This window comes from Homarus americanus, unplaced genomic scaffold, assembly GCF_018991925.1.
Source record: "Homarus americanus isolate GMGI-L3 unplaced genomic scaffold, GMGI_Hamer_2.0 scaffold50564, whole genome shotgun sequence".
NCBI classification, from domain to species: domain Eukaryota; kingdom Metazoa; phylum Arthropoda; class Malacostraca; order Decapoda; family Nephropidae; genus Homarus; species Homarus americanus.
The window spans coordinates 2072354-2093056 of record NW_024715014.1 but is presented as its reverse complement, the minus strand read 5'-3'; the positions used below and the strand labels follow the sequence as shown (position 1 = coordinate 2093056).

The 20703-nt window shown below is 41.3% G+C and overlaps 2 protein-coding genes across 3 annotated transcripts; one reads left to right on the top strand and one right to left on the bottom strand.

Moving 5' to 3' along the window:
- Positions 1-293: 293 nt before the first annotated feature.
- LOC121854355 (ficolin-2-like) lies at positions 294-3542 on the bottom strand. Its single transcript, XM_042348977.1, has 2 exons — positions 2863-3542; positions 294-1150 (listed from the first exon to the last, which is right to left on the bottom strand). Exons 1-2 carry the CDS (start codon positions 3525-3527, stop codon positions 976-978), a joined length of 840 nt encoding a protein of 279 aa, XP_042204911.1. The 5' UTR covers positions 3528-3542; the 3' UTR covers positions 294-975.
- Positions 3543-4658: 1116 nt separating this feature from the next.
- Positions 4659-13392, top strand: LOC121880242 (altered inheritance of mitochondria protein 44-like). 2 transcript variants are annotated; one of them, XM_042387400.1, is made up of 3 exons: positions 4659-5149; positions 10849-10986; positions 11791-13392. In XM_042387400.1, exon 3 carries the CDS (start codon positions 11799-11801, stop codon positions 13284-13286), a length of 1488 nt encoding a protein of 495 aa, XP_042243334.1. In that variant the 5' UTR covers positions 4659-5149; positions 10849-10986; positions 11791-11798; the 3' UTR covers positions 13287-13392. The 2 variants fall into 2 exon arrangements, with proteins under 2 accessions (XP_042243334.1, XP_042243341.1); XM_042387407.1 differs by lacking the exon at positions 10849-10986.
- Positions 13393-20703: the final 7311 nt, after the last annotated feature.

Here is a 20703-nt window from a genome sequence, read left to right as displayed (position 1 = left end):
TGTATTGACATAGGAACCCTGGATAAACTGAAGAAGTCACCTGAGCTTGTCTCACCATAAGCTGGAACACCCTAATTTTAACTTAACCTAATGCTTCCCTAACCAACTTAACCTAATCTAACTTTTCCATCATATAACCTAATTTAACCTAACCTAATCTAACACGGGGTAATATCCAAGGCTAATCTCTACCTCATCTGAAACATTCCCTCACACCTGTAACAACCCAAATGAACAAAAGGTCTAAAATGAAATTAGACAATATTTTTTTTCCGATAGTTTTATTCGAATTATATTTGGGTTAATGACATTTGATTCAGCACTAATTGAAAGTCTACATCGGCTAGACTTCTTGAACGGCAAAAACCTCACCAGTAAACGAGAACTAGATCGAAATCATTGGCAATTTAAGCTTTTTGGGGTATCAGCTTTAGATAGTTTCTGGTTAAGCTGGTTAATCATTAGATGGGAGAATAATCTTAAGATGATCCATAAATATTCAAATTATGAAAGATCTCCTTTAGGATTTCGTTCTCGGTCTCGTATACACACTGTACATCATTAAACCAAACCAGACATAATGTGAATATTTTTTTGTGAGATAATTTGTCGTTTAGATTTTTTTCTCGTCCTGTTTAACGATGTAAAAGTTAGTAAATTTAGTGAGTCAGTACCAGGCTAGTCATGTCGGCAGGTGAGTCAGTGCCAAGCTAGTCACGTCGGCAGGTGGGTCAGTGCCAAGCTAGTCACGTCGGCAGGTGAGTCAGTGCCAAGCTGGTCACGTCGGCAGGTGAGTCAGTGCCAAGCTGGTCACGTCGGCAGGTGAATCAGTATTAGGTTGGACAGGTCGGCAGGTGAGTCCGTGCCAGATTGGACAGGTCGGCAGGTGAGTTAGTGCCAGATTGGACAGGTCGGCAGGGGAGTCAGTGCCAGATTGGACAGGTCGGCAGGTGAGTCAGTGCCAGATTGGACAGGTTACTCATGAGTACCAACTGGTCGTATCATCATGGCTGTGGTTCTGAGTGAGTAGTGGTAACCCCGCCAGCTCTTCCAGTTAATCCCGTCAGCGTACGAGGCGTGAGGGCCAGACAGATACAATCCATTCAGGTTGGATTTGTGACACTTCTCATACCACCAGGCCCCCTTGTACCTGTAAACACCGAAAAATTTAGGTATGTAAGTAGGTCACAAAACAACTTGTTATTTCACCTATATATTCTATATTTCACATACGTACATACATACATACATACATACTACCACCTTGTGTCACTCGGAATCCAGTATGGCGATCATGCAGCTATGATAAAATGATATGAGTTATTAAGGATGTCACCTTCGTTGGTGAGCTTTAAGGTGACTCGAGAGGCCGATACGGGATCGACAGGGTCGTCCACAGATTTTGCACATGTGGGGCACTACATCTAGTGCGGGAGGGGCGGCGGCAGCATCTTTCTGGCGCTGGCGCTTATTTGCCTCGGTATGCAGTCAGGCTAACTCGAAAGTATTGACACCTCGCGTGGTGCTCCTTCCAGGTGAGGGGGTCAATTTGGCACTTTATCAGATTTTTCTTACCTTTTCCCTTGCCCGTCAGTGTTATGTTTACCATTCGTTAGGTGACTGTACAGTAGTTGCTTTGGCAGTACACTGTCGTCCATGCGGGTAACATGGCCAGTACAACGTAGTTGTTCATGGATAATGGTAGCCTCGATGCTCCTACAGTTGGTACCAGCGAGAATACTGGCATTTGTTCTCTTGTCTTCTCAGCGAACTCAGAGGATGGAACGTAGACTATGTTGGTGAAAGTTTTCAAGTGCCTTGGGGTGCCTCCTGTATATGACCCATGTCTCGCTGCCATATGGCAGGGTGGGAAGGACCACTGCTCGATATACGTGCAACTTTGTACATCTGAAGACATAGGTACGGAGTCTGCCAAAGGCTTGAGATGCACATTTGATCCGATGTTGAATCTCTTCATTGATGTCCGCGGTGGTGGACAGGTGGGAGCCGAGATACCAAAAGTGGGTAACATTATAGAGGGTAGTACCGTTAAGCTGGGTGGATGGTGAAGGTGCGGCTGAACCAGGGTCAGGCTGAAAGAAAATCTGAGTAACATGCATTCTCCTCAAGACCAAAGTGTGCATACGCATCTGCATAGGTGTTCAGGATCTCCTGTAGGTCACGTTCAGTGTGAGCGACGAGTGTGAGGTCGTCTGCATACTGAAGTTCAGTGATGGAAGCTGCCAACGCCTTTGTTCCTGTCTGGAGTCGTCTTATTAAAAAGACTTCATCCGGTACTCTTTGTCCACCCCGCCGGCTAAATTGGCACTTGCACGAGTAAGGAAGGCAGCCAAGAAAATGGAAAAGAGAGTTGGTGTCAGTACAAATCCTTGTTTAACCCCCGTTTGGATGGGGAAGAAATCAGACTGAATGCCATTGTGCAGGACACTGCCATTCCTGCCATCGTGGAGTTGCCTCACAATGGCGATGAATTTTGGTTGGCAGCCAAAACAACTGAGGGTCCACCAGAGGGCTTCCCTGTTGACCGAGTCGAAGGCCTTGGTTAGGTCGATGAAGGCCATGTACAGGTCACGACGCTGTTCTCTGCACATTGAGATTCTGGGAGGAAGTTTTCCGCCCCAGGAAGAAGTCTGTTTAGGAGGACTCGGGAGATAATCTTGCCAGCTAGGGACAGCAGCGAGATCCGCGGTAGTTGCCACAGTCTAGTCGGTCTCCTTCATACTTACATACACACACACACACACACACACACACACAGATATATATATATACATAAAAAACATACACCAATATACAGTATACATACCGTGTGTGCATACATAACATATAATAAACACCTACTTCACAGAACAGTTGTATTTCGCTTTGCCGAAGTCTTTGTCCTTCGCTGAGAATCTCTGACCACCGTGAGTGCTAAAGGAGTCTCCAGCATCTCCCATGTAGCCGTTCACCTCCAGTTTGTAGTCGTTGTTTCGGTCGTGAACGTAGAAGAAGGTGTACTTGGCCCAGCGAGTTTGACCGTCGAAGTCTTCCAGATCAAAGCGGATTTCGTTGGCCTCCTGGTTAGTGAGCGCGTGGATGTGGTCGAGGCCGAGCCAAAACTCCCCTTCTGCCAAGTCACCAAAACCGAGGGCGTATTCCATCCAGGTGCGGTAGAAGTCAATCCTGGGTTGTTGGTGGCGGTGCTGGATGACGGTCCAGCCTCCTCCGTCAGTAACCATATCACACAAGACGAGAACGGGACGCTCGGGGCAGCAGTCGTAAGGGTAGATGTTGTACAGACCAGTTAACAGGAATCCCCGTTTGTACAGGTCATAACAGTTGCGGCTCATGTGTTGTGGTCGTTTAGGAAGGAATATCGGGTGGTCGTGGGGGTCGTGTAAAGTGCCGTGGGTGTGAAGTGTTTCGCCTTCCGTGCTGTTGGGGCCGTGCACATGAGCGTCCGTCGCGGCAGGTGACACCATTATGACGACCAGCACCAGCCAAGCCGTCGCAAGGTCGACCATTATGCCTCTTGACTCAGTTACCTGGAGGAGAGGGAGAGAAATAACCCATTACTGATCACAAGGTTAGTAATATTACCTTAACTGTACAGTACACAGAAAACATCTAGCACATAACTGCTGCAGTATTTGTTATTTCATGTTCACCGAAAGTCTTTTTTTTTTTTTTAGATTTCTGGCCACTTCAGTTAATTCATCTTCATATTGAAACTCCAAACAAGAGATTTATACACTATACTACAGGGGGTCTTGACCGATTTAGTTAAGTTTTGTAAATCCTAAAGGAACTATTATTTCCTACCTCAACGTGTTTGTATGTCAATGATGTCACTCGCCATTCTTAAAACTTTATAGATCCAAATAATTCTCAGTAAAAGGAGTTGTGAAAACTTGTACCCCGACAAATTCATGAAGTTCTATTATGAATGACTGACATTGTGGATACAAAGACTTACGGCTGAACTGGCTTCTTCCTTCCCAGCGATTCTGACACTCCTTCCAGTCCAAGACCCGGTTTATATATCCTCCATTTTCACCACAAAGAAAAAAATATACCAACCACTATGTTACAAACAAGACAGCTGTTACATCAACACGTAAAACATTTACTTAAATCCTGTCAAACTTGTGGGTAGTGTTGATGTCTGGTTATTATTCAGTGAACTAAACAAAAGGTATTTCTGAGATTTTATTACTCTTGGAGTTGGTCAAGATGGCGTCAGTTGGATTTTACTAATAATTTGATACATATACATGTGCATAGGTTTATTATTATTTTATTCATAAAATGAAATTTATAACATTTAATACATACTAATGTTAGTACTATATATTAAGTTATGCTAATGGAATTTCATCTACTAAACTTCGATTCAGCGAAAAAATTTCTTAAAAATTTTCGGTCAGTTGTATTATTAATTGTTAAACGTATTGTAGGAATTCGAGTAGAAATGGCTTTTATGCCTGCACAACCTGTAGTGTATGGACTATACGTTTGCCTAATCAGTGTAACTCGTGTGACCATTTTACTGAATAAAAGTTCACTGCCCAAGTGTGTACGTCTGTACGATAACAGGACCGGCAGTGCCGGCAGCAAGCTTGGCAACACCTGTGTTGTGGTGACGTGAGCAGACGTCAGTGGAGGAGGTAGTAGGTCGTACGCTTTTACAACATCGATATATTCACTTATTACACGTTTATATCCATACATTAACTGCTGAAATTACTCCTTGTTGTCTGGATATACCTTCGTGTTTTGTGTAATTCATCTGAAGAAAGAAGATGGCGGAATGAATAAGATTTTCTAATTTCCTGAGTAATAAAGGTTAAATCTGCATGGTGATGACTGATGAGGCTTATCACGTCCCCAGGGGAAAAGGAAAAAAGAGATAACGTAATTCATTTGAACTTTGTTGCTATACACATAATTATAAAAGTTGTAAGCTAAAAAAAGAAAAGGAAAGTGTTATGTAATGCCATTCTTTGTAAATAGTTTCTTGTTATTGGCGATATTTTGAAAACAACGATACTCTCCATAACAACATGAAACTTTTACCTTCAACTTCACAAGAAATCGGAAAGTTATGCGGAGTTACCCAACAGCTTGGCAAGTTACAGGGTGTCAAGTACGTGCAGTTAGTCAGTAAATAAGCACTAGAAGCAAAATATTAATGACAGCAACTTTAAAATACTCCAATACACTTGATATACCTGCACTGTCTAAGTACATTGTATACCTGCACTGTCTATGCAAATTGTATACATGCACTGTCTATGCAAATTGTATACCTGGACTGCCTGCAAATTGCATACCTGCACTGTCATGCAAATTGTATACCTGTACTATCTATGTACACTGTATACCTGCACTATGTACATTGTATACCTGCACTGTCTATGTACATTGTATACCTGCACTGTCTGCAAATTGTATACCTGGTGATTCAAGGTGAACTAGTTTTATAATTTTACATGATATAATATTACTTCATGTCAGAAACTGTGTCATGTCTGTGGTTAGGTTTGGTTATTATGAATCGTCAGACGTATATTGATGTAGTCTTGAGCCAAACGTCTACAGTAACTTGTGTAGGTAACTATGGTTTTCTTGATGGCAATTATCTATTCTACCTGTGTGTGTGTGTGTTTGTGTATAAATGTTTCCCTTAACACACACAGACACATGAACACACACACACACACACGGCAGGTATGTGAGGAATTAAACCTTGACCAATACCACGAAACCCTCACTGGTCGACGTCACTGAGAAAATGTCACCAGATGAGTTGATATGTCTGGTTAGCTTACAATACGTTAGGTTAGGTTTGGTTAGCTTAGGTTAGGTTTGGTTTGGTTAGCTTAGGTTAGGTTTGGTTTGGTTAGCTTAGGTAAGGTTTGGTTTGGTTAGCTTAGGTAAGGTTTGGTTTGGTTAGCTTAGGTAAGGTTTGGTTTGGTTAGCTTAGGTAAGGTTTGGTTTGGTTAGCTTAGGTAAGGTTTGGTTTGGTTAGCTTAGGTAAGGTTTGGTTTGGCTTAAGGTAAGGTTTGGTTTGGTTAGGTAAGGTTTGGTTTGGTTGGCTTAGGTAAGGTTTGGTTTGGTTAGCTTAGGTAGGTTTGGTTGGTTAGGTGGTTTGGTTTGGTTAGCTTAGGTAGGTTTGGTTTGGTTAGCTTAGGTAAGGTTTGGTTTGGTTAGTTAACTTAGGTAAGGTTTGGTTTGGTTAGCTTAGGTAGGTTTGGTTTGGAAAGGTTTGGTTTGGTTAGCTTAGGTAAGGTTTGGTTTGGTTAGCTTAGGTAGGTTTGGTTTGGTTAGGTAAGGTTTGGTTTGGTTAGTTTAGGTTTGGTTTGGTTAGGTTTGGTTTGGTTGGGTTTGGTTTGGTTAGCTTAGGTAAGGTTTGGTTTGGTTAGCTTAGGTAAGGTTTGGTTTGGTTAGCTTAGGTAAGGTTTGGTTTGGTTAGCTTAGGTAAGGTTTGGTTTGGTTAGCTTAGGTAAGGTTTGGTTTTTCGTTAGGTTACGTTTGGTTTTGGTTAGGTTAGGTTAGGTTAAAAAGAATTAACTTTGTTTAATAAATCATCCCTACCATTATACCGTGCGTGTACAATATCATAATGGGAATACTCATCCTTGACCAGCCATCAGAGGCAGGAGCGCCTCTGATGGCCGGTGAAGGTCGATAGTTACCTTGAGCCCGAGGTTGGTGAGAGGAGAGACAGCCTAGTGTTTACATAAAGGAACACACGATATGAAATACTCCTGCTGTTGTTACTTCTGATGTTCTGACCCCAGTACATACATACATACATACATACATACATACATACATACATACATACATACATACATACATACATACATACATACATACATACATACATACATACATACATACATACACAGTCAACATACTAGTATAACATCAATACTTACTGCGGTGAAATATTCATTGGATCGGTTGACGACCAACTCGTGTGTGTGTGTGTGTGTGTGTGTTATGTGTTAGTGAGAGAGAAATACGTATTGATAATCGTGTTAGGAGCTAGGCTAAAAAAAAATCGTACATACACAGATATACACATGTGTACCTGTGAGCTACAGACACAAATACCTTCACTCATACATACACTTAGACACATTTACAAGTACAAATAAAGATACATACACTCATTTACACTCCCATGCACGCATTGTACACACACACACACACACACACACACACATAGTACTGATATCAAACACACTAACTCCACGTAACTTGCTGCAATATACAGTAACATAAGATTTGGACACAAGAAAATTCATAAGCTTAAAACATCTGTGGGTGGTTATGTCTCCCCTTCCTCCAAACTTATTACACCTAGTGATTAAACACCTTATTGCCAACTTAGCCTAACCTTACGCTTCTCTAATCTAATGCTTCCTTAATCTGATCTAACCTAATCCCCCAGGTAAGTGGCATTAAGGTGTTACATCAGGAACTAATCTTCAGGTAATCTCTTAAATATCGCTATTACTATCGTCACAAATGTGGATAACGGGGCTGACAGACGTACAATACAATAATCACGCTAGGCTGGTGTTATTGATCGTGCCATGGAAGGGAAGTCGTTCTAATCATCCAGTTCGTGTAATCATTAGTATGCTCGTTAGCCAAGGTTTAATATTATACCCATCTGATTGAACTGCGATAAGACACCAAGATATCGTGTAAGAATAACGTAAGAATTAGACTGAGATTCAATCATAATATACGGTCACTTAACACCTTATTAACACCCCCCCCCCCTCCCTGTGTGTGTGTGTCGTGTAGTGCGTGTTTATTTCCAGGAATTTGTTGTTATTGTGTACTGTGCTCTCTCTCTCTCTCTCTCTCTCTCTCTCTCTCTTGACTAGAAAACACAGGTTGGTTGTAACATTCGATGAAATTAAGTTAGGTTAGGTTAGGTTGAGTTAGGTCAATTTAGGTTAAGTTGAATTCGGTCACCTGTGGTTCACGTTAGGTTAAATTCGATTAGATGATAGATCAGAATAGGTTAGGTTTGGTTAGATTAAGTCAAGTTAGGTTAAGTTAGATTAGATTAGATTAGGTTAGGTTAAATTATATCGAATTAGGTTAAGATGGATTATGAAAGATTCCTAAGTTAAATTTTCCTCCTCCCAGATTGGAACACCAAGGACTGAACCACTTTTCCCAGATTCGAACCCTAGAGTTGATCACTAGGGCCCGCTGAGCTTCAATGTACTGTGTGTGTGGCGTGTGTGGGCGCGCATGGGAGTGGTCGCAGGTAAACAGTAGAGGTGGATCGATCTGCTGCCCACGAACGGTCTACATTCATATATGAGCATAGTGTAGTGTGGCACGGTGCATAGTGTAGTAACTGTGTACAATATAATTATGTGTAAATTTGCTGTGTGTATTTATTAAAACTGTATATTATTATTATTATTATTATTAATATCTGCGGTAATTTTTGCGCCACGTGAACGTCAGTCCCAGTTTATTTTACCTTATGATTGAACTTCCCTAACGCTACCTGGGGGTTAGGTTCGGATAGATCAGTGCCGGATTTAGACCTGTGGAGGCCCATGGGCAGCCTCTTTGTGGAGGCCCCCCCTCATTATAATTACCCAAGAGGGTGGGGTGGCGAGTGAAGCGAGCCTAAACATCTGGGAGTTCCGGGGGGAGCTGTAAGCCCCCCGGGAAATTTTTTAAATTTGAACACTTCTTTGGAGAATTTTGAAGCCATATGCAGTTATATTGAGGAAATTAGAACATTGAGAAATTTTTGATTAGCTGTATATTTATTGATAGTGTACAAATTCCCAACACACACACACACACAAAAGTGAGACGTGACTGGAGTCATTCATGTGGTTTCAAGTCGACCAGCCCTGATATAGCTACTACCGCACGTCAAAAATTTTCAAGAGACTTCACAGAAAAGAATATATTATTAGTTTTTACAGAGATGATTCTTTGCTTTATTAATCAGATAAACTTCTACTCAGATAATGGTTCTGTCCAAGAATGCATGTATTGGCTTCTTTAAGTCCAAGGTCAGATAGATTCAGAATAAGTATTAACTCAACTATAAATTAAATTGAAATTTTGCATCCAATAGTAAAACAAATAAACAATTTAATGAATTTGATAAAATTATAACAAAAGTATGAACATGTTGGAAAAAACAAGAATTTTAATAAAAATAACTGCCATCGACCATGGATAATGTTTGTGGAATTCTAAATATATTATTAGCAACACAAACAATAGCATTCATTAAAAATATACGGCTCATAGGAAAACCAGGTACAGTATTCATGAATTTCAAGGAGTAGCTCGCCTAATTTCTATCACGCTTCTTGCTGAACATAGTTTTACGTGATGGAATAGATAAACATGAATTTTAAAGAATGAAAATAAAAATAATCCAAATGAATAAACAAATAAATAAAATATTGTAATATGTGGAGGCCCCTGGGCAGCTGCCCACTTTGCCCACTCCTGAATCCGGCCCTGGGATAGATTAGCGTTAGGATGGTTAATCTTATGGTGAGAAAATATGGGGAAATCTTCATAGTCTATTAAATACGAAAAGTTACTAATAATTGTTTATAATATACACGCGAGACTTGTGTTTGGTCAGTGGCGAGCGTGTCGACGTCTTCAGCTCTCAAGCACGACTGATCGCCTGCGAGTGACGTCACATTATTGCCACGACGCATTATCCTGCTTCACCGAGGAAACACCAAGTAGTTGTAAAAAGTGGTACTTATATCTAGAGAGAGAGAGATGGACAGCTAAAGTGAGAGAGTACACTCAACAGAACACGACACGAAACTTTGGTAAAGCACAGATGTTGATGACACGTGTGTGTGTGTGTGTGTGTGTGTGTGTGTAATAATAATAATAATAATAATAATTAACGGTTTATTGAAAGAGCTTGGCAGCCAGAAGGCTGAAAATATACAGTTACATATTTGGGGAATGGGTTACGAATTACAAATAATATACAAGTGACATAAGTGACACAAATAAGACATATAGTAACTTAGATGGGGATCAGCTCAAACTACAGTTCATTTCAACATAGTGACAGTGTAGGGAGCAGTGTTTACTGGGAGTGAATACACTGATTTATTACATGTTATTGATAATTTTTACAATGGTTGGGACTGGGCTGTTCTTATAGCGATCAGTTCGTGCACGTATGGGCTGGATGCGGTTGTGGTGTCGAACAGCAATTCTCGGACAGGGGATCTCAGGTGGTAGTAGGGGCCGGTGTCGGGGATGGTGTAGAAGCTTCTTACCAAATTTGCAGATGAGGCCGTGGTGATGGTCAGTGAGAGTCGAAAGTGTGTGTGTGTGGTACCTGACCGTGACAAGTTTGTTGGTGGTCCCTGTGACTTAATTATTTATTTAGACTGACTAAACTTATGGGCGAATCTCTTCCCGTTATCACTGACGATGGTCGAAAATTGAATGATTCTCGGCCTACCCTAACCTAATCCAACTTAACCTAACCTAATGGCATCTAACCTAACTTCACTTAATCTAGCCTAACCTAACTTCACTTACCCTAATATCATCTAACTTAACCTAACCTAATCTTTCAGGTAGCATCATTGAGGTGTTTAATTAATCATCAGGTGAACAAACGCTAACATTTTCCTAACGATTTCCATGCAGTCATTTTATTAATTTATAACAATATAACATTTCAATTATATATTAATTACTTATAATTATTTGATCTTAATTGACCTTATTAATTTATAGGTCAGGTTCAGTGCTTAATTGAATCTTTTTTTATCCGGTTTGACCTCATAGGATGCTGACGTAACCACAAAACTTTGCATACCGCTTGAGTCGACTATCGGTGGGATGGACAGCAGGGTACAAGATCTATGGTTCACCTGTTGCTGCTACCTGCAATGATGTGATCAGTTAATTACTACATGCATTCAGGTGGACTAATACTGTATACTGTGTATCCTAGTATTTATCTTTATTCTATTCTGAGAATTGAGTTATTATCACCGCTATTGGGTTTTATATCTAGAAGTGTAAGTAACAAGAGTGCAGAGGTCTTATTGCAACTATATCTTGCGCTAGTCAGGCTGCACCTCGATTATGCGGTTCAGTTCTGGTGCCCCTATTATAGAATGGATATAAATTCACTAGAGTCGGTGCAGCGAAGAATGACAAAAATGATTCCGGGACTTAGAAACCTTCCATATCAGGATAGGTTAAAGAAACTTAACTTGCATTCCCTAGAAAGACGAAGAGTGCGGGGAGATATGATAGAAGTATTTAAGTGGGTGAAAGGAATCAATAAAGGGGATATAGATAAAGTTCTTATAATATCCGAGCAGGATAGGACTCGGAGCAACGGATTCAAGTTGGATAAGTTCAGGTTTAGGAGGGAGATAGGAAGGAACTGGTTCACAAATAGGGTGGTGGACGAGTGGAACAAGCTTAGCAACTTTGTAGTAAGTGCGGGAACTCTGGAAAGTTTCAAAAGGAGGCTAGATAGATTCATGGATGATAGAGAGTGGTAGTAACTCTCGACAGGAGCTGCCATGCACAGGCCAACCGGCCTATTGCAGACTCCTTATTTTCTTATGTTCTTGTGTTCTTATTGTAGTTGTTGATGGTGGTGCTATAATTATTATTATTATTGTTATTTTTATTATTAGAATACAAGGAGGTGATATAATTTGGTTAAAGTTAGGTGGCTATTCTCATTATTCACTGTGTTTTCCCCGGCAGGTTAAGTCATGACGGCGGAGCGTCACTGGTATGAACCACCGCCCCCACGGAGCTGGCACCCCAGCCCAGCCGACCTGCGACGCCTCGAATCCGCCTCCTCCCTCAGAAAGGCTCTCCTCAACCGCTCTCCCACCAAGGGCATGGACAGAGTCTCTCTAAAGTCTTCCTCCAGCGTACAGTCGGACGCATACGCCTTGGATAAAAATATTTTGGAGAGGAGTTTCAAAGGCTCTCTTTCAAGTCGCGTACCGTCCTCCACCGCTACCAGGGCGGGTCTTCCTCCCCAACGGATGGCGTCTTTGGCAAAGAACGCTTCCTCCGTCACAGATCTTAATGCTACTTATGTGTTCAGGAAGCTTAAGGACAATGCGGACGTTGAAAATATCTTGGCGAACTCGCCCCCCTCGAGGGCTCGAAGCTCCGGTATCACCAGATACGAACCCCTTCCGGCTATCTCCTCCCTGCACCAGGGGTCGGCAGTGATGGACACCAACAATAACAAACACCCGGAATTCGAACCGCCGCCAATGATCCGGAGCAGAACTTTTGATGTTATTGACACTCATATGATGGAGTTGCCGGTAATTGATGGCTCGTGTGAAAGAGGTGAGTCAAGCAAGACCCCGACACACACCGTTACTGTCAGCATAGAAGGTAAGCCCTTAGCGGAGTTCCTCTCACACGCCAGGGATGGTCTCTTGAAGTCTCGTCCGAGTACCCGCTATGGCAGGACTGAGGCTGTCGAGGCCTACACCCTCCCCCAGCTGACGCTCAGTGTCAACAACTACCATAACACTAAACACTTAGAAAGTTGTGAACAGGAAGACCTTCAGCCTCTCATAAACAGTGATGCTAGTGACGATGAGAGAGAATGTGACGATACTAAAGAAACTTCTGCAGGAAACTCTGCCCTAGAGTCACTTCCGCTCGGCAGTGACAGTGACACCGTTGGAAATGCTAATAGATCATTGCAGGGTGAGAGTGACTTATGTGACGTTAAATCTGCACACAGTTGCGAGTGGGAGGAGCGTCCTTCTCGCCGTGCCAGTGACCTCACAAACCGTGGAGTAAGTTCAACGCAGGAAAGTTCTGAACTCAACAAAGACAGTGACGTAACAGAACATAGTGGACGTTTAACACCAGCAACTGCCAATGAGAGCGAAGAGGAGGAGGAGGAAGAAGAAGAGGAGGAGGAAGAAGAGGAGGAGGAGGAAGAAGAGGAGGAGGAGGGTGAAGAGAAGCGGGAGGAGGATGAAGAAGAAGAGGAGGGAGACGAGATTAATGTGTACTTTAGGCTTCCTGATGACTCATTACTTTTGGTGTCTAGTCCTCGTGAACAGACGCTGGGGGAGCTCCTGCAGGTGGTAGGCAACACGCGGGTGGGGGGGAGACGCATGGTGGTAGCACAAGGCGACCTCGATGAGCAGGACCTTACCAAGTCCTTGACTGAACTGGGCCTTACCGACAACACAACACTGTATCTCTTGACCGAGTGACCGCGCCCGACCTAACCTAACCTAACCTAACCTAAACTAACTCAGCTTATGCTACCCTATCCAAGCCTAACCTAACCTATCCTAAACTAATTCAACTTATGCTAACCTAACCTAACCTATTCTATCCTAACCTACTTAACCTAACCGAACTCAACTTATCCTAGCCTAATCCTATCATAACATAACCTAACCTATCCTAACGTAACCTATCATCCTATCCTAACCTATCCTAACCTAACCTAACCTAACCTTCAGCACACCTCCCACGGCGGGGCTAAGAAAAGTTGGAAAATATTACACACAAAAATCTTGAAAACTGAAATTAGTTAATGTTTTGTGATCTATTCCATCTTAAGAAGGAATAAACTCAACCTTCCCATTGAACAAATTAACTCGATTCTTTCCCTCTTAAGTCAAGTTTGTTTTGATTCAAATTTATGTGAGATAATAATGCAAAAAATCCGTTGTTTGTCATGTGAATCAAATTTGTGAGACAATAATGACAAAATCTCCGTTGTTTGTCATGTGAATCAAATTTATGTGAGAATAATTACATTCACTGTTTGTTATGTGAATCAATAATGGCTCAAATCCATAGTTTATATCATTTTAATCAAATATGTGATACAGTGACTCAAATTCATTGTTTATATCACGTGAATCAAATCTCTGTGAAACAATAATGACTCAAATCCACTGTGTATGTCATGTGAATCAAATCTCTGTGAAACAATAATGACTCAAATCCACTGTGTATGTCACGTGAATCAAATCTCTGTGAAACAATAATGACTCAAATCCACTGTGTATGTCATGTGAATCAAATCTCTGTGAAACAATAATGACTCAAATCCACTGTGTATGTCATGTGAATCAAATCTCTGTGAAACAATAATGACTCAAATCCACTGTGTATGTCATGTGAATCAAATCTCTGTGAAACAATAATGACTCAAATCCACTGTGTATGTCATGTGAATCAAATCTCTGTGAAACAATAATGACTCAAATCCACTGTGTATGTCATGTGAATCAAATTTATGTGATAGTACGACTCAATTTCAGTGTTTATGTTACGTGAATCAAATATATATTGATATCAACAATTTAAAAACGATGGTATATTCTCGTCTACTGGTGAGATGAGCTTAATTTATCATCATTATTATCAGGGCTTATTAAGAGTCCAAAAGGGAGTGGACAAAAGAGTTTAGAGCCATTAATCAAAGTATCGATTATGTTTTTCTTTTTCTTAATTTTCTTTTCTTTTTGTTTTTGTGCCCCAGTGACTTTTATATATATCTATATATATGTGACCCGGTATTGTTATTATTGTTGTTATTGTTATTTGTATTAGTTTTTGATGACATAATTCTTCTTTTTCTTCTTCTTCCTTAGCCACACCTCTCTACCTTGACTTGGGAATCAATTTAGATAAAACTGTAAATATTAACCAATTAATTGAGATGTTTACTTGTTGTTTACGATTGTATGAGTAAATAAAGAGTGTATGACTGTGTTTGTTGTCGTTGTTTTGGAGACGTAACCTAACCTAATGTAAATAACAGTTTCAAACCTAATCTATTTTAACTTAACATAATCTAACAAAACCTAACCTAACCCATTCTAACAACATAATCTAACAAACTTAACTTAACCTAGCCCACTCTAACAACAGCTAACCTAACCTATGCTATCCTATTCTAACATAACATAACCTAACAAAACATAACCCAACATAACTAACCTGGTGATGAACTACAAATATCATCATGGTCACGTTACATATGATGACACTGATGTTTTATTGCTCCATATAGATACAAACGTGTTCATGGGCATGGGTAGAAAGTGGATTAGCATCGATCTCCACGAGGCTCAGTTTGTACATTTAGCTCTGATGTGTGAAGAAATATTTGCTCTTTATGCACGTGATGTCATCTTGTAAGGCTCTATCTTAACAGCAGTCCAGGGTGGCTGTCAGCATGCTTAGGGGAGGACTCGGCTGTCAGCATGGTTGGGGGAAGACTCGGCTGTCAGTATGTGTGGGGGAGGACTCGGCTTCAGAGGAACAAGTGACTTGCTGGTGAGGTATGTTGTATCCCTATATAGAGGAGGGAGTGACGGGGATGGCTTCAGTGTTGTGGGTCCGTCATCTTTTTTTTTATTACAGTACAGTATTATAAAACCAAATGTAATTATGTAATATTTTTGTGTTACCTAAATGAGTCATATAACGTACAGTAGAGGAAAATATTGGTTCTTTAGAATAATTGACAAATAAACACATGTAATTTATATTGTTACATGAAGGGTCTTATAAACTGGTCTTCCTCAACAAGCTAAACTACTGTAACCATACTCTTGTCACACCTTGAACTATGCCACCCCCCTGACATGTGGAGCACTTACAAGGGTCGCCTGTGATCTAATATCTTGTGGACCTGAGCAGCCAACCGAGTGTAAACCGCGATCACAGAACCTTAAGTATTGTGAATCATATTTTCTTGTCATACAGGTCACCCATTATGTCAGGCCTTACCCCTGTGTGTAATTGTGCTTAATATTGAGTTTTTGGCCCCAATACCTATGGCAGGTGTTTAATTATTAATTTGATTATTTTTGCTCTTATTTATTACTGATAATTTTCAGTAGTCGCCCACAACTCCACACCAAAAAGTAAAAATAGGTCGCTCTGCTCGCCCCCCCCCCCCACCCCCCTTCCGCTACGCCACTGGTGATGTAACACTGAAAAAATACGATAATAATAATGATAGAAATAGTAAACATAACATAACATAAAACTGTACTAGCTAAGTGTATGAGTGTTTAAGTATATAATATTTTAAGTGAATATATACAGGGTTCTTGTTACGTGCTTATCCATTGTGCCGAGAATCTTTTAAACGTTTTTATAATAGTTATCCTATAAAATTTTGTTTTCTTTTTACAACGATTCAAAGAAAACTAAATTGTAACATTAACTAAACTATTTTTTTTATAATGCAGGTAATTTCAGTGTTTTAGACTTACAATTATTATTCTTGATTTTTATTGGTTGTTCTTGGATATACTAATCCTTATTATTATTTAATCTGAGGAAAACTCTGTATTTATTGAAATGTATCGATCACAGCGCGGGTAGACCAACAGCAGGAGTCACCCGTCATGGAAATCTTCATCAGTCATCCTTCAACCGTCATGCAGAACATCATCTGTCATCCTTCACCCGTCACTGAAAACTTCATCCATCACGCATGACAGAGAACTTCATCCATCACTTCCTCACCATCTCCAAGGTAAGACAACAGCCAAAGCCTAAAGTACAATTTGACCTGACCTGACCTAACCTAACCTGACCCAACCTAACCTACCACAATGGGAATGAACAGTAGGATTGTGAGAACTATTTTGCAACTAGCCAGGATTTTTATAGCCTGTGGAACAAAGATATAAGTTAATATAGTACAGACCATATTTATATAACTAAAACACTGTAGATTAATGAACGTTTGTCGTGTAGCGTTTATCTAAGATCTTGAGTATGACTTAAGTTTACCTTCGTGTCCTTCATCGCCTCCTACAGCAGCACTTTTTAGGGTTACCTGTGAACAAAAACAGAAAGAGTGTTGGTGTGTTGTGAGAGGGTTGAGGTAGGGTGTGTGGGCTGCGACGGACCACACATAGGTTGGCCCACAGTAACCTCGCCAAGTACCATCCTAAAGTGGCTAACCTTCATCACCTGACACCTGACAAGTGTTCTTAAGGTGTTCACTTATATCCTCAGTACACTACTTATTATCAACCTCTATTCTTAAAAGTTATCTTGTATAAATTAAAGCCTATCGAATGATTATTTAGTAGTGTAAAGTTAGCAGATAAGTGACCCACAATAGATTAGTCACTGCCTTAATCTCACCAACGTTTTCTGATAAAGATGTTAAGTTTCAATGAATTGTGCTTAATAATAATGTTACCTGACGCATCTCACATATAAAACTAATCCTAATGAAACAGATGGTGATGATTATACGCAGTGTTTTTAATATACAAGAACAGTATCTCTTGTTTTTCATTTTTTGGGGGATTAGATTAGGTTCGGTTAGATGATGTTAGGTTAGGTTAGGTTAGGTTAGGTTACGGTAAAATAAGCTGGGGGCTAATCTTCAGGTGATCCAGGTAGAGTAAACAATTAGACAGAGGTACACACGGTGGAGAACTCTTTCATGTCTTGGGGATACCTGCCGTGGGGGGGGAGGGTTATCATGAGAGGAGTGGTGAAGGACGGGGGCGTGGTGAGGGACGTGGAAGTAGGCGTGGACGTGGTAGTAGGTGTGGGCGTGGTGAGCAGGTGCAGGGTATGGGTCAGGTGAAGTGTGAGGGAAGGATTGTGAGCAGTGTAGGTGAGAGCGTCGCGGGTGAAGGTTGAGCCAGGCGATGTGTGTGTAGCGTCGTCTGCGTCACGTGTGTTGTATCCTCGAGCTCCCTGTACCTGTACCCGTGTCTCTATACCTGTATCTCCGTAACTGTACCTGTGAGGTTCTGTCGCAGGTAGGTCGTCACACACTGCTGGTCTTCAACAGTTTGCCGCTGTATATCTGACGTGCACCTCAGTCCGTCGTGATCGTCACTATGGGGTTCCAGCAAACATCGCCCTCCTCAGCCAATGGGCAACGTGTTTCATCCCCGCCTTCTGCAGGTAGTAACAAGGGGCGGCGGCCTACCACCTTGAGTGTGGGTGCTACATCTGCACCCACGAAGAACTCCCCTACAGGCCGGGCGCCCTCCAGTCCTGCCTCAGGAAAGTCTTCGCCTACTCGCTCACAAGCACCCAAGAGGACAGCCAGCATCGGAAAGGGGTCTTCGCCCCCCACCAGGACCACCACCTGCCCTCAGGGTCCCACACTGGCCACGGAGGCTCGCAGTAAAGTGCGTCCCTGTGGCTGCTCCAGACGACACGGCGGCGGCGGTCACCATCACGGCTCCCATACTCCTGAGACTACCAAGGGTGAGTCGCTTACTGCACAACCTATAACGAAATTAAGATATATGTTGAAGATTTTCTATTGTGGGGATGACGATTACTGTTAGGGCAGGAGGAGGATGAGAGAGAGACAAATAAAAGAGAGGGAGGCAGTAAGAGAGACCAAAATTCTAATATTGCGCCAAATCTGACCACATGAACTTAGCCTTTTATTGGTACAGTATATGCCAGGATAGACTACTGTACGTGACATATTATTACCGAGTTCTTATTCTTCTTCTTCACTCTCTTATCGTCCCTCTCTTCCTTCTTCTTCCATTTACTTCCTTTTCTTCTCATATCCCACTTTCTATGCAGTAGTTGTAAACGTTAGCTGATCACCTGAAGATTAGACATCCCAGTTTAGTTTACTTCATCTGAAGATTAACCACCATAAACCTAACCTAACCCACCCTATTCTAGCTTATCCTACCCTCTTTTGACCTAATCTTAATCTAGACCTAACCTAACCTATACCTTAACCTAACTTAACCCCCTCCCGGAAATAGTGTAAGGGTGCCTAATAATCAGGTGAAATAAGCCGGGGTGTCCAATCTTCAGGTGATCCCTATGAACCATCCATAATACTTTGTACGAGAAACAAGTGACTGACGATGCTGGTGGCCTGACTTGACGTAGAGGCAACTCAGCAGTAAGAAACGCGCGAAGACATTAGGTGGTAGCCCTTCTTTCTTTACCACCACTGACTGACACACACATACACACACACCCACACACACACAAAACTATACGTACACATGTGTTCTGTGTTCTCACTCACTGGAAATGTCACTAGTAAAATGCAGTATCATAGTTTTAGGGATCGTTTTATAATACTCTCAGGTTTTCTATAATGCTCTCGGTTAATACGAGGGATCAAGGTTATCACTGCTGTGTTAAGTTTAGTGCCAACTTAATAAAACAGTGAGGTAGGGAGTTGGAGTTGACCACATCGCCGCCTGGAGGGTATGTCAAGGTCAGGCAAAACACAATAGCCAATGTTAAAATTATTTTTTTAGATACGATCCTATAGGCCTAAATTCCTTCTAAATTAACCCAAAAGCAACCATATAATCATTATGTTTACTTTTTGTTGCCTATTTAATGATGGTACTACAATGAAAATAAAATTAATGGTACATCTGCAATATTGATCATCTCACGGTAAAAACAAAACCAAACTGCCACATTCTCCTCGGCTGCCTGAGTCGTTGGTATGTACTGTTGCGGAAGGTTATGGTGTGGACGTATATGGCCAAGTGGTACTGTCTAAGTGCACACACACACACACATGCTAGGTAATGGCTTTGACTTTCTCTTGCCTCCTGTACATTTTTGTTTTTGTTTTTAGTTCTGACTAACCAAACTGTTAAAGTTCTTCTACGTGAGGATTTTTTTTACGTTAATTTAACTCGACTGCCACTCTTGGTCACTTTTAATTTTACTAAGGATAAAAAAGTTCAGACATACACTGTATTACGTAAAATTCTCTCTCTCTCTCTCTCTCTCTCTCTCTCTCTCTCTCTCTCGAAGTATAATGTATTTTAGTGTTTCAATATAGTGTCATTCAACGACGTTCACCAAGTCCTAACCCCTTCACTACTGAGGACGCCACTTTTATTTACTAACGAGTAACGAAACGCGATTTTATTCAGCTCAGCGGTGACACTGTTAATAGACATCTGCATTAATAAATACACAAGACAACTACTAATAAAAAAATCGAAAATCCCTGCAATGCAAATTATCTTAGCGGAGTGGTGGACGTGATAGCTGTCGGCCGGAACAGACGTGAAAGTATCGACGAAGCTTCCTACCGAGTCCAATAAAAACGCCGCTGACCCACTCTAATTGCCACTCAGATAAGGGAGACACGACAACTTACAACAGAAGAGATCGTGGTAACCTAATCACGACTAAAAGAATGGAAGTACATCTACAACGCCTAGTGCCTTAGATGTGATCGCAGCTTATAAGGAATCTTGCTACTGAAGTGGTTCTTGTCGAGTTCCAGACTGTGATGGTGGTCTAGGTGAACCTTTCAGCCGCACTAGGTGTGTTACGGAACCTTTAATGACTTGAACCAATGAAGCACGTTAAGGAATATAATTTTTATCTCTTTTTTTAGTTTTGTCTTGTTTATTTAGTGTAAAAATCTGCCTTGGTAAACGGGCATAAAAACGTTAACTGTTGAAATACATTAAATAACATCTTTTTCTAGGGAGAATATGTCTTAATCTTAAAGGACAAGTAAATGAAAATAACATGTTGTTGCATGGAGTGATCATACTAACACTACGGCCTGTGTAGTCCCTCTCTCACTTAAACCTCTACCACATTCTGGGGCGGGATGACTGGCAGTTCTCAGGGGTCTCTCCTCCTGCCCTTACAGTC